Raw genomic sequence first — 19,393 nt, 5'->3', positions numbered from 1 at the left:
CTAATTATACGTATATCTAATAAAAGTATTTTTTTTTTCAGAATATGATTGTCGGTATCCTGACCAAATACGGATGGACATAAAATGTACGTATACAGCAACAACCGGATCTTTAGCATCAAATAGTCTACTATTAATAAATTTAATGAATCTGTTAGTGTTAATTAGTTAATATTATGTTAATACATATATTCGTTCCATCAATAAGAGTACGAATATATATTATTTCGGTATATAGTTAATAAAATAAGTTTTTTACCTAGTTCTGAAGAATACGCTGCAGTATGGAAACTGGTTTTAACTCCGGTAACCTAGCTTTATGATGTCAAAAATACTCATACAGCTAGATAACCAAAGAAAATATCAGTTTCATTTAATTACCAGAAAAAACTCGTGGGTTTATTCCAAAAATATTGAATACATTTAGCACATTAATTTATAAACCACATGATGTTGCGCGCCGGCACAATCCGCACTGAAGTCTGTTGCATAGTTCGAGATTGTAACTTTATCTTCTGTCGCACATGAAGAACTGATCAAGCGAGTGTTTCTTTAGCAAGTGGGACGATTTGCTTTCCTCATCAGTGTTCGGTCGTCGGCCACTTCTCGAAGTTTGTCGTTAGGAAAACCAGTTTCAAAAGCCAAGCCTATATGTCACTATGTTGCCAAACTTTCTAGTCTCAAGGCATTATTTAGGAACGAAATTAACCAAAAGTCGCGATTTATTTATAAAACATTGGTATGTTTTAAAAGTTCTGTACCTACGTGTTTCTCCAGCTACGGCTAGGGATGAACTAAACTCACTTATTCTAACCCCTATGCAGGGCCAGGTCCTACGAGGGCTTTTGATTATTTACAGAATATTTTTAGATTTTATAATTCAAATATAATCACAATATTTTTTGTGTTATTGCTGATATTAATTAAACTCATATGGAAAAATACGTTTGCGTTATATTTTCATCAATATTAAGTAGTCAATGATTATTTATACAAATAAAAGTATGAAAAAAAATAAATATGGCATTTATCAAAGATATTTGAAAATATGTTGGAAGTAGAATTTAGACAGTATTTTTCTGTCTAAGCATATAAAAAACTAATTAAATTGAAAAAAATACGTCTAAGAACTATTAGCACATATTAACTGCAAATCTTTAGTCATATTTAAAGATATAGTAAAGGATTTGGAATGAGCAAGTGCGTGCAGATAAATAAAAGGATTTGATAATTGAAATATAAAGAAGAACATTATTATTCTTATTAAGGGTTGTTAAGAATTCTGGAAAAGACATCAAATTGGATCTATCACTAAGAATATAAGGCTATGTTATTACTCCGTTATAGATTGGAAGAAACGTACATCGACAAGAGAAATACTTTGGGATACTAATGAACTACAGGGTCAACTAAGCCGCGAATCTAATATTCAATGAAAATAAAAAAAAATATGTGAAAATGAATATTGGAAAAAATTAGGAGCGTATATCAAGACTAATATCGAAGAAAAGAGTTTTAGAAGTATTAAAAAAAGAAGGTAAGCATAATAGTGAAAACTAAGTTCTGGCAAACAATAGAATGAGACAAGATAAAATTATTTTGATTTCAATCGAATTACACAAAAATAAATCAATCCTTCAAAACAACAAATCATGTCATATTAATATTTCCACTTTTTTTCATATCAAAATTCTTTATATCATGATATTCGTAATTTAGGTACCATTAAATTTTCTTTTCAGCACCATCACAATTTCAATCATAAAGAAATTTTTATATTTAAATAGATAAGTATCCCTTCTAAACCTACAGGTCAGCGACTATGACTTTGAAGTGACGTCACCAACTGTGCTACCTGCATACTTTTATCCTACCTTGAATATTAAAAAAAAACCTCAACGTTAACCCACTGGTCAGTTTCTTCGACCACACCACAAGTGTCCCTTCGCTATTAATCTTATAAAAACAGATGCTTTGGTAAAGTGCCCTACTAGGTAGAATGTTGTTAAAAATTGAAGGGGTTGTTGTAAAATATGTATAATATTACACAAAACAAAATTTGAAATATTTGCAAGGTCATTTCGTTATTGATTAATATTGAATATGTTGACTTACCATGAAACAAACAGAAGTGAAGATAGAAGTTCACATCACTATAGAAGCATCGCACTTCATACTTATGCCCAAATAATGTAGTACGATTTACTTTTGACGTGACTTTTGACATGACTATTGAATAATAAGATTCCATCGTATTGTTAATATTATTCAATTGACAAGAGTAAGAACTGGCATTACTTGTCAATATTTCCAATTTCCTACATTTTAAAATATTTACTTTTCAAGTATCCCAGAAATTGCAGTCTTGATGAGTACTTGTTTTTACACATGTTCGAGTTTCTTAAATTGTCTTCCATTTTACTCATGGTACTTTGCTATGAGGCTATCTTCATGTCCAATTATTTGTAAAATTTTAATCTTGTCTATTTCATTTGAATATACCATATTAAACAATTTGTTAGCTCATTAAAAACTTAAAAATCAAGAGCAACCAACGTTTTCGATTTTAGGCGCTGAGATAAAGCTTTATTTCATTTTCTCTCAAAAAACAAGATGTTTTTTGACGATATGAACAAGAAATAAATAATTTCGTTGTTTTTTTAGATTTTGCTACTCACTCTTTTTTGTACATTTTTGTTAAATTTTTGTATTTACTGTAATTGTGGTAGCAATTGACACATATTTTTTCAATATGACACAATCGAAATTATTTTTTAGTTAATAATTTCAGCTAAGACGCAATACTAACAATAAGTATGAACTATAAACTGACGAGTTTTATTATGCTTAACATAATAATTTTAGTAGTTCAGGTTAATATTTCGAGAGAATATTCATGTCACTGGTGTACCTATTTATTATTCTGGAATAACTCGGGGTAACTGACATTATCATGTTAATGTTTAGCAGTGCTTGCTTATTATCTTGACATAATAATGAATTGAGGTTTATAGTACATTGTTCATTAAGAGAAAGTTCCAAATTGTACACAAGATGTACGCACCGAAATCGCTAATTAGCAATTTTGAGGTTACTTTATAGAAAAGTGATGTTACTAATTGTATTTTAAAGTGAGTATTCTTAGAAGCATCAAAAATATCTGTTTTTTCTTTTGGAAATGGGTTCAATATTTTTGGATATAAATATATACAAATTAAATACTAAATTTATCAAATGCGTATATTTTCTTGGTTTTCTCATTCTCTATGTAGATGATTTCATTACTGCTGCATTAGAAAATCAAATTGGAAAAAAATAAAAAATCTAATTCTCATCCTAAGAAACATCAATTCACATTCGAAATCGATATAATAAAATTAGTTTTCTTGTTGTCACATTACATAAAATTAACAATAACATGAAAACAGAATAGTACTAAAAACCAACTTGGTTCTTAAGATATTTGAACTTCTATTCGTGTCATCCTATGTCACAAAAAGATCAGTGATTATAAGTTTAGCTGATAGATCTATCCAAACATCAGATCCTGAATTTAGATGCTTAGCTATTCAAACAGATAATATAATTCTTTATAATTCTTTTGGTAACTTTGTATCGTTTTATATTTTATCGAATATTCTATAGTATTTTAGAATATTCTCCACCATTCTGTGTTATTCTAGGTTATTTTAGAATTTTCTAGACTATTCAACAGTACTGTAGAATATTTAAAAAATTTCCAAGATACTAATTAATCTTTGCTAAACACTACTACATACATATATAAACGTGTTATTCTAAAACATTCTAAATCACATACATCCAATTTTAAATATTCATATATATATGTATATATATATATATATATATATATATATATATATATATTTTCTTTCAAATTAAACGGAAATTGAAAATACTATGGTTTTTTGTGTGTTTTCATATAAATGACATGCACTTCTTTATTGAGAAATCATTTGAAATCCCATCCAAGTATTGGTATGTACAACCATGGTACATACCAAAGAACCCAACAACCTAGCAAGCAGCCATCAAACGCTTGTAACAATCGTGTGTCTTGTTTCTTTTTTCATCTGTCTAACTTAAGAGAACAACCAGTCAGAATGGCCGCGGGCAGAAGAGGAATCCTCTTATAGGCGGGATCCCCGTAATAGACAGGAGGTCGTTTTGTGTTACTTTTTAGTCTTCAAATGATCATTGAGAACGATTTTATTCAGATCTTGATTAAATAAATATTTTTGTACCAAATCAAATGTACTTTAATTAATAAAATAATCAATGAAAAGTATCTTACATTTAATATTGACTAATTGCAGATATTTGTGAAAATGGTAAAATATATTCTCATAATACTAATCCATAAATCTGAAAAAATACTTTAATGCGTTTTTTAAAAATAAAAACATCAAGTTTGCTTTATTTCTTGACGTAAATTTTCTATAAAATGAGTTTATTTTAAAAATACCATCAATTTCAAGTGATCCTGGAGAACAAAATCTAAAGGATTTGAACAGATGACTGAACTTGCCATTATTCAAAAAGTGAAGAATCAAGTACAATAAAATGTGGTGGTGCTGCATTTGGTTAAATAAACAGATGGTACTCCAAACTGGGAAGTAAGTCTATATTTGCATTTGGGCATGACTTACAACAAATAATTGTTAATTTCACTCCAGAATTTACAATAGTGTCTATTTACTTACCATCTAAATAAAAGGTAGTGGAAAATACATGTATTGTATAGCAGATTAATGTATTAGTTCAAGCTGGCAGTTTCTTTAAATCTCGTACCAATCGTATTTCAGATGGGTAAATCTATTAGATGTCAAAATTCGATTAAAATTACTTCAGAATACATCAAAAACCTGAGCTACATTCTGAATCGACTGCAAGTGACCCCAAAATGCCACCTCACCTAAAGTTGGCCACCCTATAAATATAATCTCTCAGCTACTTTTCTCAGAGAAACTAATAACATTACTATATTTTTTTATTAATGCACGAATATCCTGTACATATAATTTTATTACCTTTATCTAAAACAGTATTATAAAACCAATTCTAGTTTTCATAATCAAGTCAAGACATCATAATATTAAGTAGTTCTAAAGATTTAAACGTTTGAATTGGAATTATTAAAAATTTGTTTATGAAGAAAAAATGCAAACGAAAGAAATAAGAAGCGTTATCCCTACTGAAATTCTGAGAAAAATATATGGACCAATAAAGTATATTTGAGAACCTAGGAGTAATTTAGATTTAAGTAAGTTCTGCAGAAAAAGGCATAATAAATGTTAATAAAACTAAACGAATACAGTGTCTCGGTCATCTGGAGCGAATGAATGAAGAGAGCCACAAATTTATATAGAAAGGTTGGGAAGAAAAAGAGGAGATGAACTTCTCTCAACACCAAATACATACGATCCCAAGATTTTGGTCATACTAAAACATATTGCACAAAACCAAAAGACTGTAATAATCCAAAAACTCACTAGCAAGTTGTACACACTGTGACGGGGAGATAGAGTCAGTTATAGAGTCGCCATCATCGCCAAAAACATGTTTTCTGAACTTTTAAACCAAAACAAAATATTTCATTATTTTCAAAAACAAATAAAATAGATATCCTTTTAATTTTTGTCACAACATACAATGAACGATTATTGAAATACCTTACTATACTGTGTACTACGCAAACCATCCTGATGGAGGAGCACGTGCAGGATCTTCTGTTAGTATTAAATCCAATATTAAACATTATGCACTGAGCCTTATATCACAGATAAAATTCAAATAATTAAACTCAAAACAAATACTTCTCCTCTCATCGTAGCAGCAATTTAAGCCCTCCAACACATTCTATATCAAGTAAAGAATATCGTCATTTCATTCAAACTTTTAGTTCAAAATTTCTAGTTGTAGGAGACTAAAACGCCAAACAAACACACCACATGGGGTTCCAAACTAAACACACCTAAAGGTCGAGCGCTAATGTCTATTTTGCAACAAAATAACCTGATCTATCAAAGGGTGAGCCAACATACTGGTCTACGGACGTCAAAAGATTCCAGATCTGGCAGACTTTGCTATAATAAAAGGAATAGGTGACATCCACAGTGTAAAATAGTCAAACGTCAATTTAACTTCAGATCATAGCCCTATAATAACTATAAGCACACATGTAATATGGAGAACAACACTACCTAAGCTAACAAATAATATCTAATAAATACAAACATTATTCTATATACCAGAATAGAAGAGATTCAAGATATTGAGCAAGTTGTAGACTGTAGTTATACAATAAGCAGGGTGGGAAGCAACACCACAAGCCAAATAAGTGTACAAGAAAACTATAAGATTATCCTTCACATAAGAGAAGTTGGAGGAGAAAAAAGAAGAGTTTGATGTATATTGCAACACACTAGAAATCTTTTGAACAAAACATACTTCAACAGAATAAGTCACAGAATAAATAGAGCACTATATGAGGCAAATAATGAATTCTTCCAGACTCATGTTTCGAGCCTTTCTCGTGAAGATCATTCCATTTGGAAAGTTACAAAAAAACTTAATCGACCGACAGTAAGCAACTCACCTTAACTGAAATCAGATATGACATGGGCTCGTACGAATGATAGCGATGAAAATATAAAAAGTTATCTTGAAGCATCATGCCAATTATCTCTACCTTTGATGACATTTACCCCGTCAGATGTTCTACAACAAACAAAACTTATTAATCGCAAGAAAAGCTCCTGGATATGATCAAATAACAGGGGAACTACTACAAACGCTGCCAGGAAAAGCCGTGATGCTGTTAACAGTAATCTGTAATAGTATATTACGCCTCCGATACTATCCAATACAATGGAAGTATGTCCAGGTTATGATTAAAAAACTTGGCAAATCCGCAACAGAAGCTAACTCGTATCGTCCTATAAGCCTTCTCCCAATAATGTCAAAAGGGATAGTTAATATAAATAAAACAACCGTAGAAGAAAAAAAAGTGTGTGCTGAAATACTTCTCGACCTACAACAGGCTTTCGACAGAGTCTGGCATGATGGTCTTCTCTACAGACTGAAACTATATTTAACGGAACAAGTATACTTTATTTTAAAATCGTGTATGACCGACCGCTACTTTCAAGTCAATGTTGAAGATACCTACTCAAATTACCATACGATAGAATCTGGAATACCTCAGGGTTCTAGGCCCATTTCTGCACTCGGCAATCATGGCAACAGATGGATATCTAACTGTATCCGCAAAAAAGTACAAAAATTATCAAAATTTGTTACAAAACTGACTCCATCAGTGGAGAATTAACGTCAATGTCAGTAAATAATAGCAAATAATATTTACAGCAAGAAAATCTGTTTGTCCACAAATGTTCATCAATAATATTCCTATTCTGATAAAATCAAATGTCAAGTACTTAGGGCATGTTGAGTAGAGCCCACTGGTACGTTAGTAGCCAAACAATTCATAACTATCTGAACATCCTTCTAATTAAAAATGTGATAAAGAACTATTCCACTAGCAAAGAGTAGATTATAAAAGTGCTGTATATTAAAAAAAAAACATATTTAATGATATGTATTTAAATAGCAACCAAATTACCAAAACACCAGTTGGGGGAATTGTGAAACTTAACAGAGAATAGGTTCAACTAAAAATCGCCCTAAAACTGGTCGACGAAAGACCGTATCTGATGTAGCAAAATGTTAATAGTGTAGAATTCATCTGTAACGTTATTAAGAAGAATAAGTTTTGTCCTTATACAATAACTCCACACGTGAATTATTTGAAGGTGATCATGACCGCATAATGGAATTTCGTGAAATCACAATTCAAAGTAAATGGTATGCTTTACGTTTACTATATTTTTCATCACGTATAGTCTCATCGTTTTGAACATAAGAAAACCTGTTAATTGCTTTTACTACAATGAATTGTATTGGGTAACTAAAAAATAATGTTAAAAAAAGTTAAAGCACTGTCGACGTAGAAGGGCGATTCTTCCGTATAGAATACCGCATCGGTCGGTTTGAAATTCATGTCCATTTGGGCTGCATTGAACCACATTACGTTTACAGCCTAAACGAAGACAGAGACCGCATTCCTATAGTGGTTAGTGGTTGGCACAATGGCTGAGCGCGGGAGGCTGACTTTAGCCGTCGATACGAGCTCGCTCTTGATAAACCAGTGACGGAGATTTTGAGGCATATTTTAAACGAATCACTAACATGAATTATTCCTAAAAATTTTAAGAATAGGTCATGTAAATTAATATGTATTGTATATGATGCATAATAAATATGAAATACTATCTTTCTCAATTCTATAATATTAGTAATTATATCTCCATGAATTTTGGATTTTGAAATTGTTCTACTCATATTTTTTTATAAAAATTCTTTAAATTAAATGAGAATGCTGGATTTTAGTGGAGATTTTATATTTTCAACTCGTTATAGATATGTCCTTAAATGCCTATCAAGCAAATTTTACTCAAAAAAAAAATGGAAATGATAATAAAAGAGACGTTGATATAGAAATGTCATTTTAAGGGATTTTGACGATTTCTATCTTTAACTAGACAATTCTCATTTACACCTCTAATTAGAGATTTGCAGGATTCAAAGCAGAAAGTAGCGATTTTCAGACAAAAGTTTTCTTACATTTTTCGAAAAGGAGGTGAAATTTCCTCACTTCTCCGCTGTTTTAATCAATGAGCTCAAATGAAATATAAAAAATCAAAAATGCCATCTATAGAAATAGGGCGCGCAGTCAATTATAAAGAGAAACAATGGGTACTAATGAGTTCAATAAAGCATGATAATTACTAATGAAAGTGTGTAGCGACTCCAAAGTACGTGGTTTGTTTATCGGGATTGTACGGTTGTTGCATGATATATTCCTTTCTTTGTGGAATAGCAGTGTTAGAAAAGCATAGCTTGTTCAGAATAAATATATGCCCAGTGAAATGAATACCAAGCATCAGTCAATAATAATATAATTTTACCCTTTCAGAAATTAATTTGGGAGACGTTCAATGGTATAATAACGCTTTTTGGTTTTGAGAAAATAGCTTTTATCAAATGGAATATGAAATATTCGTTAGTTCAGATTAAAAACTTTTATTTATAAAAAACCTACTTGAAACTTATTTGAAATAGCTCTATGAAAAATCAATTTCCAACAAATATAGAATAAAAGATATTTTTCCAAACTTTTGATTATTTACTACATTTTTAGGAAGAAAACGTGTTATGGATATATTGGTCGGCCATTTAATATTAAATATTAAAATAACGATAACATGATGGACAATTTGAGCATGTTATATTCAAAATATTCAAAATCACTTTTGGTAGATACTCTTTGGCGTTAATAATACTTTCTTCGTGATTAGTTTCAATCTGGGTGCCATCCCTTTATAATATATACTTACTATTATTATTCATAACTTCGGAATTTTTTATTAAAAAGAATTTCCCACTTTCAAGCATTTTTTCGTGTACCTATATACTTCCATGCATATAGTATTGCTTCAAATTTTGAAGCTTAATTGATACTAGTTTGTGATGCTTTATGCGTTGTTATGATTGAAATAATTTTTGCCATGTTTTAATTAATTGTTGCTAAAGCTCTACCGGGAAATATTATCGAAAAATATTTAGTCTTCTCTGGATCACAGTTATCATAAAACTTTTTAGGGAGAAAAATAGAAGGATAATAAAGATAATAAAGATAATTTCACACCATATCTTGCAATTGTAGCAGAAGGTTTTTTACAAGCTCAATATAATTATCAGACTTTTTATTTCCGACAAAATTCTACATCACAGAGATGAAAGTTGTCCAAGTCTTTATTTCCAACTCAGTCATAGAATTTCTGAATCGACGGTCTCTCCTAAGTTGTTTAATTTGGGAGCCGTCAAAAATACCAGCTTCAATTTTTTATGTTGATCTGAGGAAATTTTTTGCAAATGGAAGAAAATCAGTTTCCGTTTTCATCTAGTAATAACAGAACAGAACAGTTTCCTGCTTTTTGTTACTCAGTTCTCTTGTTTAGCTTTACTGCCTTCAAAATATATAAAACAGGAAAATTTAGTGTTACTACTTTCTTGACCGAAATGAATGTTTTCCATTTTTGTATCGAGACAAATTTGTATTATATTTCTTTTTGTAACTGTGGGCGAAAGGGAGTTCAGTGTATTTATTTCCATTGTATAATAGAAAACATAATATAGTCGTTTAGCTCATATTGTTTCAATCCTATTTTTATCTACAGCTATGGCTTTATCCTTATCATGTTAAAAACTTATTTTAGTGTCTGAGGAAAACAATTTTGATGCTAACCATTCCAAAACTTGTTTAGAAAGATTTAAATTTCTTTCAAGAACATCTAATTCATTTTGAGAGAAGTATTTTGGCTCATTTGATATACTTTCCAAATCAGAATCAGTTTGATTCTTCAATGTCTTGTTCTTAGGGTTCAGATATATTCTCAAGCACTGAAGAGTCAGGTGAGCGCTGCATTGGACGTTGAACACACCTAGTACTTGGATACTGCCATTCAGCTCAATTTTAATTGTTTAAATTTAAAGGCACTTCTTTTACAATTTTTCCATGATCTTAAATATTCCAAATACGATTTGAAAACACAATTGGGAACCCATGATTTCTCATTTTATTCTCCGCAAAAATTATTTGGATTGTTTAAACTCTTTGAACTACTTTTAACGCAAAAACTTTAGATACCAATCTAACACGCCTGTTATCGATTAATATATACGCTTAATTGATGAAAATCAAAAACAGTAATTCAAGCTATTGACAAAAATTTTATGGTAAATTTGAAAATTAGTGAAAAATTTAAATTTTGTTAGCTAATTTTATTTTGGTTGGAATTTGCCTTCTTTCTATGTTTTGGCATAGAAGCGCCTCTTACTATTTTAATATCATATTTAGAAATTTTTACCATTCTTTTATTTTCAATATTATACTTCTATTAGTATTTTAGATAACCTGCTGGAGTTAACTTTTTGTATACCAATGATCATTAGAAAATATACACCCACTTTCATAAGTATTGGCCCCTAATATTTTTTACTTTGTTCCTTGTACTGTCTATAAAATGGAATCATATTTTTGATCCAATTTAAAATTTTTGAAAAATTGCAAATCTGCATCATGGTACGAAATATATATAATTAATTAGATAGATAATGAATTTTTGAGGAATTTAAAATTCGCGATATTGCGCTATGATGGCAGCTCTAAGAACTCAGGCAGGATACAAAGTAACCTTCGGTTAATTAACAGCAGGTTAACATAGTTTATATAAATTTTTGTGGTTGAGATCCCGCAAACGAAACGGAGAAACATCAGATCGAACGTTACCACCAACATTAGCATAACCGGTTCAGCCAGTCCCGTGTCCAGTCAAGTTTCATTCCAATCATAGACGTCGGTTATATAAAATATAAACAGGGATAATTTAAAAGAGTGAGTATTGTATCAGAATCATTTGAAATATATCAAAATATCTTTAAGAAATTTTAAAGTCGCCTGCATTTTGAACGAAGTATACACAGGGAAAACAATTAATTGGATAGAAAGAAAAACCTAGGAATTTCTGTGAATATATAATTATTATTAAAATTGCTTATTTTTGCTTTGCTCTAGAATTGGCAGTAAAATGAATGAATATCAGCTCTTAACAAGTTAAGATGTTAAGTTAATCACATATCTTATTATTTGAACAGTTTTCACCTCATACATGAATTGTTCACCTGGAATCGTATCTATTTATATTTTCAAATTTGTGTTACATCATTCGCAATGCTCCAATAATAAGGGGCACCACTTTTTGTGTATATCCAGTGTATTTCCCAGTATTTTCTTCTCACTTATTACTACAGTATCTCACATAACATTGATGTACTTGTTACTATAGATATATTGCGTTGAATACAGACCAATGGATGTCTTCAGGCTACATCTGGTAAGTTGCTAGTATGTTCCTCTATCTTGTCACAAAGTCTATACTATCTACCATTTGTTTTATGACTAACTTGTTTTCTGAGAGCATTTTCTGGTATTGTTCTATGATTTTTGCTGGTATTTTTGATTGTAATACTGTGCCCTACTCGAATTTTATCTTTTAATAGCTTTATATAATTTAACGGGTTCCTCATTAATTCCTACTCCTATAATAACATGCTGATAGGCTGCGTGAAACTTGATTAAGTCCTGACCGCTGTCTCGCCTTTTAATGCATAATCTAGCAACAACTGATTCAGGGTTGTGAGAAGTAGCACAACTGCGAAGGTATTACTTGCTCATAGAATTTAGTTAGATGATTAGAATCTGGTATATGTAGCGATAATATTCTGTTGATACCACTGTATTCTTATATTGTCTAAAATTTCCCTCTCTTCTTCCCCTAATTTAAATGTTTATCTCAGTTACAGTTAATAGTAGTAGTAGTAGTTTTTGAATTGGTAAATATTTACTAATTGGACATATTGTTACAATTATATAATTACTATTATTAGTATTACATCACACCATTCTATTTATGGATGCAAACGCTTTCAATTTAAATATCAAAAATATTTGCTCAAACTCCCATCCAATGGTGAAAATTATAGAAATATGAAAATTATAAATATTACCATATTCATTAACCTTACAAAAATTTGAATTGGGCTAGAAACACGCTTGAGCAATAAAGCTATTTATACTTTAAATGATTAGTGGAGGTCAAGTGATATAAAAAAACTAAGAAACCCTCCACCTCCCAAATGAGAATACCTCACGGGAAATGGACTACCCCAACCCAAAATCTGGAGAAAAAGAAAAGAGAAGAAGCAGGCAAATACACAGTTTCGAACTCTAAGAAGGGTACAAACGCGGCTCTTGTCAAGCACGTGAGAGTGGCTATTCCACCAAAGGCGTTCCCTGAGACTGTTCTCAGTGCCGACAAGCAACTTTCGGTGGAGGAGGCACTAGTGAATAAGATGTTCTCTGAATAGGAGTATAAGAGTTTAGAGGCATCCACTTTCGGCCGGGACCAATTCTGGTCTACTGGGAAACACAACAGTCAGTTAAGTAGTTACGTGAAAAGGTTCCACAGCTTGCGGGATTGACAGGGTCTGAGTTAACGACGTGTGCGAGAGAAAGTATCCCGAAAGCACAGCTAAGAGAAGCGCAGAATGAGAGACTTACATCTCACAATGGAAAGTCCTGAACTGGAAGAACGAAAGTAATGGTCAGCTCATAAGGGTGGGTATAGTATACGAATCGAGTTGCCCTATACATAAAAGCAAAAATCCTGTCAGAGATATGCAGATAGTCATTTACGTGTAAGGATGCTTTGAGAATATACTCTGTGACATAGTTAAAAAAGGACTCAACTATAAAAAAAGGTAGTGTCGATCCGAGGGGTTAAACGTCAATCCGAATAAGACCTACCTAATTACCTTCACTAAGAAGAAAAAACTCAACATCAAGCCCATCAACATAGACGGGCAAGTAATCGATTGGAAAATACAGGGGAAATATCTTGGACTCACACTAGATAATAAAATTGAAAAAGAGATAATCACTAACGCCACAAAAGCCCTGATGGTGTGCAGAAACTTCGCAGGCAGGAATTGGGGTTGTAACACAAAGATCCTACACGGAAATTGTGAGATCAAATATGGAGTAGTGGTTTGGGGTACTAAAACTTGTCTGACTAACACGAGGAACAAGTTAGAAAGACTGGATAGCTTATGTGCAACCAGGGTCATGAGAAATCATGCCGAACTGAAGTGATTCTAAATCTCCCACCTCTCCACATAGTGAACTGAAAAGCATGGCAGGGAAAACATCACATAAAATGTTCAGAGTCGGAATCACCAAAGAAAAACTGTTCTTAATTAATGACCAAATCTGGGATATGCATCAGGATAATGTGTCGGAAAAGTTTGGTTATAGGCGGATCTAAAGCAACAGACAAAACTAGAATAGAAGTGTACGGACCCAGAACCAAACACTCTGAAAGCATTTTCCAAGCAGACATTTGTGGAAAAATGTATCCAGTTGAATCTAGAAAGGAACTATCGCGAACAGGAGATAATCAACCTGTCCGATAGCCAAGCATCCATTAGAGCTCTAAGCTCCAATATCATAAAATCCATTTGGGATTGTCTAGAAAAGTTGATCGGCAGAAAAATTAAGTTACCCTACAATGGATTCCGGGACACACCGGAGTGAAGGGAAATGAAATAGGTAATAAGTTCACTAAAGTGGGGACGGAGAAGCTCAGAATAGAAAAAGCACTGGAAAAGAAGGTAGATAGGAGCAATATATATATATATATATATATATATATATATATATATATATATATATATATATATATATATATATATATATTGTAAGTAATGCGTTTGAAGTTGTTTTCAAATTTCGTCACGTTTCGTTTTATTTATAATAAATTTGACATAAGAAGTAAAATGTACTTTTGACTCAGTGAAGGTAAAACAGTTTGATTGGCATGGTTGCAATATTATTCTTATTCGTATTAACCATTTTTACAAAAGGTTTTTCCAAACAAATTTGTTGATACGAGCGCTATTAATTTAGATTTAGATTTTTAATGTAAAAATTATTTAAGTATCTCAGATTACATTTACTAGCAATGGCGAAATATATTGTTATAAAATTCACATTAGACAGTAAAAAATATGTTAAAACTCAAACCTTGTTTTATTTTCATTTAATCATATCTGAAACAAAAATCCTATTGATATAGAACTTTCAATAATACCTTATTACATAAATAATATCATATCCTACCAAATAAACCTACTATTATCTAAACAACTGTTAACATTTCTGTGAAGAAGAATCGAAAAAACATTTGAAAATTGTCTAAATCACTGTATATATTGAATACAAAAACATTATTGAGGTGATCTTTCCTTTTTTATTTATCATACAATGTTTTCTGATCGTTTCAGATTCAGTTAAAGAGGTCACAAAACTTCCTGTATATTTAATTGCTTTGCAAAAATGAACTAATGTAGTCATTTAAATGTTACACCACATAAGGCTAAAATAAAGCATTGGGTGCGCTACGGTCTCTGAATAATAATCTGATAATGTTCCATGAGAACATTGCCGTTGGCGAATACGTACTATTTTACGTAAACGAATACCATATTTTTGGATATATATATATATATATATATATATATATATATATATATATATATATATATATATATATGTATCTAAATGTTCTCGATTTTAGGTCCCTTCTGTTTCAAAATTAGTTTTTTTTTTCATCATTTATAGCTTTTTCGTGCTTATGAATGTGCTCATGGCGCCTAGTCTTAAACAGAAACTCAAATCATCAATAGTCCAATATAAAGGATAAGAAGTAAACATTTTAGGCGTGTTAAATGATGAACACATAAGAATTAGGGCACAAACACAACAAAGTTGCTGCTCTGCTACAATAATAAATGCTAATATTGATTCTATGCACGAATGATCACTCAAACAATTTATGTACCAAACTCGCATGATGTCAACAAAGTGAATATTATACATTAATACCATTACACGAAGTAAAAACTTGAAAATTATTTGTTGTCATTGAATCAACGTATTCAAAAAGTCATTTGCACTAAACCTGAATATCAATTTAGGAGCGATTTTTAGCCAGGATTCTTAATAAAATCTGCTATAAAAATTTTAAATATATAATCATTATCTATTATCCATTTTGTTCACACGTGAAACAACACAAGAGAATTAGTCAAATATATGTATTATGTAAGCAGCTTTCATAGAGTTTGTTTACTCACAGTTATATATGAGACGTGCAATATGACCCTTCTCTAAAAAGGGGTTGAAATAAGCAAATATTTGTATTATAGGAAGTTGATACAAATAATCTTTTGCAAGAGTAATTTTCATAATGAGGAAAAAATAGTTAATAAGTTATGATAAATATTTAAGCTTTTCAAAATAAAAAGGAGCTTGACTTTATAAGAAAGTGAATATGCATATCTATATAACCGTATGGACTTTGAAGTCTGAGTGAAAATTCATTCAGATTATTCCGGCTAATTGAATGGTTTTTTAAGTAATAATTAATTTCTAGTAGTTATCAGTACTGATTTCTACACCAGAACTGATTTACTTACTTTTACTTATTTGTATCAAAACCGTATAATCTGATTTCCTTAATAACATGGGATCTTCGTTTAAGGTTATTAATAATAAGATTAGATTAAAATTATATAGGGGAGGTCGGGTATAGTTGTCTCACGAGTTGGTTGTCTCCAAAGGAAAATTACGTGGTTTGAAAATAATAACTGATAAGATTTTCAGTACAAACAATTTATTGTAATTTCAGTCTAACACATAAAAAAGCAAGATTGATAAGATCGATTGACAGACGTCAACTTACATTAACAACATTTGACAGTTAAATAAAAATTGGTTGCGTTCCATATATTCTAACAGTCTCAGCGGCCATAACAGAGAAACAAACCAGTAAATGAGTACATTGAATTGCGTCGTAGGAGCGGAATACCAACACTTCCCTCCCTACCTCTCGACAGTGCGCTCCGATATGCTGTGACGGTGATATGCACGTTTATTTTTTTCGCACATCAAAAGTAAATTTTTGTGTTTCCGGATCGAGTCTCGTAAGTATACTTAAACTTTCTATAATAATGAACAATAAATGTGTTTTATGATAAGAAATATGTCTTCTATCACACCGTGATATAGTTTTTTCAATACCTTTTGACAAGTATTTTTTTGGAGGTTACTTTTCTAAAACGTGTGTTGGGGCTATTTGTCACAGGAACTTTTGGGATAGTGGTCAGCCCCTGGTATACGTTTTTGTTTCTATTGGTATTTAAGTTTTTCTAAATAGACTTTTATTTATTTTAGCTTCAACATGCCACGAGTTCACAAGAGGAAGATCAATCGAGAGCTTGTTTCAGCTTCATTGATGCTGCGTGCGGCGAGGGAAGTTAAAATTTATGCCAAGTCCATAAGGTCTGTTGCGAAGGATTTTGGAATTAATTACCGTACTATAACTAGATATTGTAAAAAGTTCACTTCTGAAGAGATCAACAATACAGCCATTTCAAGACCATCCACAAAAATAGGCTACCAAAGGAATTGGCAAATATTTATTGATGAACAAAAAGAAGAACTGGAAAAATACTTACTTCTGGCTTCAAGTGTCTACTTCGGGTTGTCTCCGAAGGAGGTACGTACTAGCATGGCTCGATCTGCGAGCTTTAACCCACAAAAGCTTTTTTGATAATTTAGAATCGGTAATTAAACGGTCCAATCTTCAACCACAAGACATATGGAACATGGACAAAACTGGGGTAACTACGGTGCAAAACCGGCCAAAGTTGTTGTTAGTAAAGGATTTAAGCAAGTTGGTGCTATTACTTCGGCTGAAAGAGGCACACTTAGCTGCTGTTGTTTCGGCGGTTGGCAATTCAGTTCCACCATTCTTTGTTTTTCCTCGGGTTCATTTTAAATACTATTTCATACGAGATGGACCAATTGGCTGCAAAGGTGGTAGCAATCCCTCAGGTTGGATGACAGAAGAGTTATTTGTTGCTTTTTTGAAACATTTTCATAACCAGGTAAAGTCAACTAAGGAAAATCCATGCCTCTTGCTTTTAGACAACCACAGCTCTTATATATCCATCGAAGGACTAAACTTTGCAAAAGAAGATGGCATAGTTATGCTATCTTTTCCACCGCACTGTACTCATCGCCTTCAACCCTTGGATAGGTCGGTTTATGGGCCCCTAAGGCTCAGGCTTTCCCATTGGTAGTTTCACCATCCAATATTGTCACAGGGTATAAAGCCTGCGGGGTTTGTCCATTTAACAGACATATTTCAAGACCACGATTCTATGCCATCATTCGTCAATGATAGATCACTAGTAACGGTTCCTGATGATGAAATTGTACCTAATGATGCCGTTCAACAAAACAATAATTCTGCACTTAATCGTCTTTCAACGCCTGAAGCTGAAGATCATAACTTTGGGACCAATGAACCTTTCACTGGCTCAAAACGATAACCCTTATATTAGTGCTCCTGCAATTACACCTGAAAAGATTGTCTGCTCACTGCCACAAGCAGAATCAAATTCCAATGGAACAAATGGCAATTCCTGGACCAAGTAGTTCTTCAAGAACGTCTCTAATTATATCACCGCAAGCCTTGAAACCCCTACCAATTCACCTCCACGTAAGTTACAGCGAGCAGACAAACGAAAAGGAAAATCAGCAATTCTAACTGATACACGGGAAGACTTACTTAGAAGAGAGAAAGAAGGAACAAGATGCAAAGAAAAAAAAGTATCTATACGTGTGTTAAGTGAGAAGAAAGAAAAGAAAAAGATAAAGGAAATAAAAAGAAGAAATTTGTTGACGATGAGGAAGACGAGAAAGAGGAGGAAGATTTTTGTTTAGTTTTCTTGTCACCCTACTCTGCTAGCAAGTCTAGAGAAGTTTGCTTCCAGTGCCAAGGTTTCAAACTTTGTGCTCACTAAGCTGGACCACTCAATTACTGTCAAAATTGTGATTCTGAATATTCTGACTAATTTACAGATCCTGTGAACTCACAAGTTACTAATACAATGTACAAGATTCTATTTTCTAATAAAAAATGATTACTTAATTATGATTAGTGTTTATTTTTGTGAATTGCCCTCACTTTAATTATGTGACTACTTACTCCAAATACTGTGACAACCATCCCTGACCCGGAGTTAGAAGTCACACTTCTCTTCTCCACGAAAAAATAATATATTTTCAGGGCATGTAATATTAGAGAAAAAAATCTTTCATTCCGTTAAAACTAGAATAATTACACTATCCGTTAATATAAAAATGTCATGTATAAACAAGATAGTTGGAGAAATACATGCAAAATAAAAAAAATGGGACTTCCAACCCCGGTCTCCCCTCATTAGGAGACTTCGTTCGAACTATAGAATTCAATTATATAAGTCTATATTACATTGACCCACAATAATTCAAAATATAAAAATCTAATAAAAACCATGTGAAACCCAAAAAATGAATACAGTGTGCACCAGTCATGTTAAATAGATATTATCAATAAGAAATAAATGATATCTTGCTCGAAAAAAGGCTAGAGCAAGTCTATTGTTATTTTAATTATTCATCACTTTTCTTCATTAGTTTACAACTGTTATCGATAAATGAATAAGTTTGTTGGAACTAGGCCTAAAATTGTACAGAGTAAGTTCTAAAGATAAGCGCATTTTTTAAACAAATGATGATTGT

General features: G+C 31.8%; 1 protein-coding gene and 1 long non-coding RNA gene across 3 annotated transcripts in view; both read left to right on the top strand.

Annotated features, from left to right (window-relative positions):
• The window catches only part of LOC130901181 (uncharacterized), a 37,134-nt gene extending 36,927 nt beyond the window's left edge, over positions 1-207 (top strand). For both annotated transcript variants that reach the window (XM_057812475.1, XM_057812390.1), the window contains exon 11: positions 42-207. In XM_057812475.1, the coding sequence (XP_057668458.1) occupies positions 42-172 (131 nt within the window). In that variant the 3' untranslated portion in view covers positions 173-207. The remainder of the gene's footprint in view (positions 1-41) is intronic.
• A 16,428-nt stretch (positions 208-16,635) lies between these two features.
• LOC130901144 (uncharacterized) lies at positions 16,636-18,504 on the top strand. The gene is made up of 2 exons (XR_009060250.1): positions 16,636-16,746; positions 16,997-18,504. It is a non-coding gene; the product is annotated as an uncharacterized LOC130901144 (long non-coding RNA).
• The last annotated feature ends 889 nt before the right edge of the window (positions 18,505-19,393 follow it).

The sequence above is a fragment of the Diorhabda carinulata genome, chromosome 1, assembly GCF_026250575.1.
Source record: "Diorhabda carinulata isolate Delta chromosome 1, icDioCari1.1, whole genome shotgun sequence".
NCBI lineage: Eukaryota > Metazoa > Arthropoda > Insecta > Coleoptera > Chrysomelidae > Diorhabda > Diorhabda carinulata.
The sequence above is the reverse complement of the archived record's forward strand: the minus strand, read 5'-3'. Positions and strand labels throughout refer to the sequence as shown.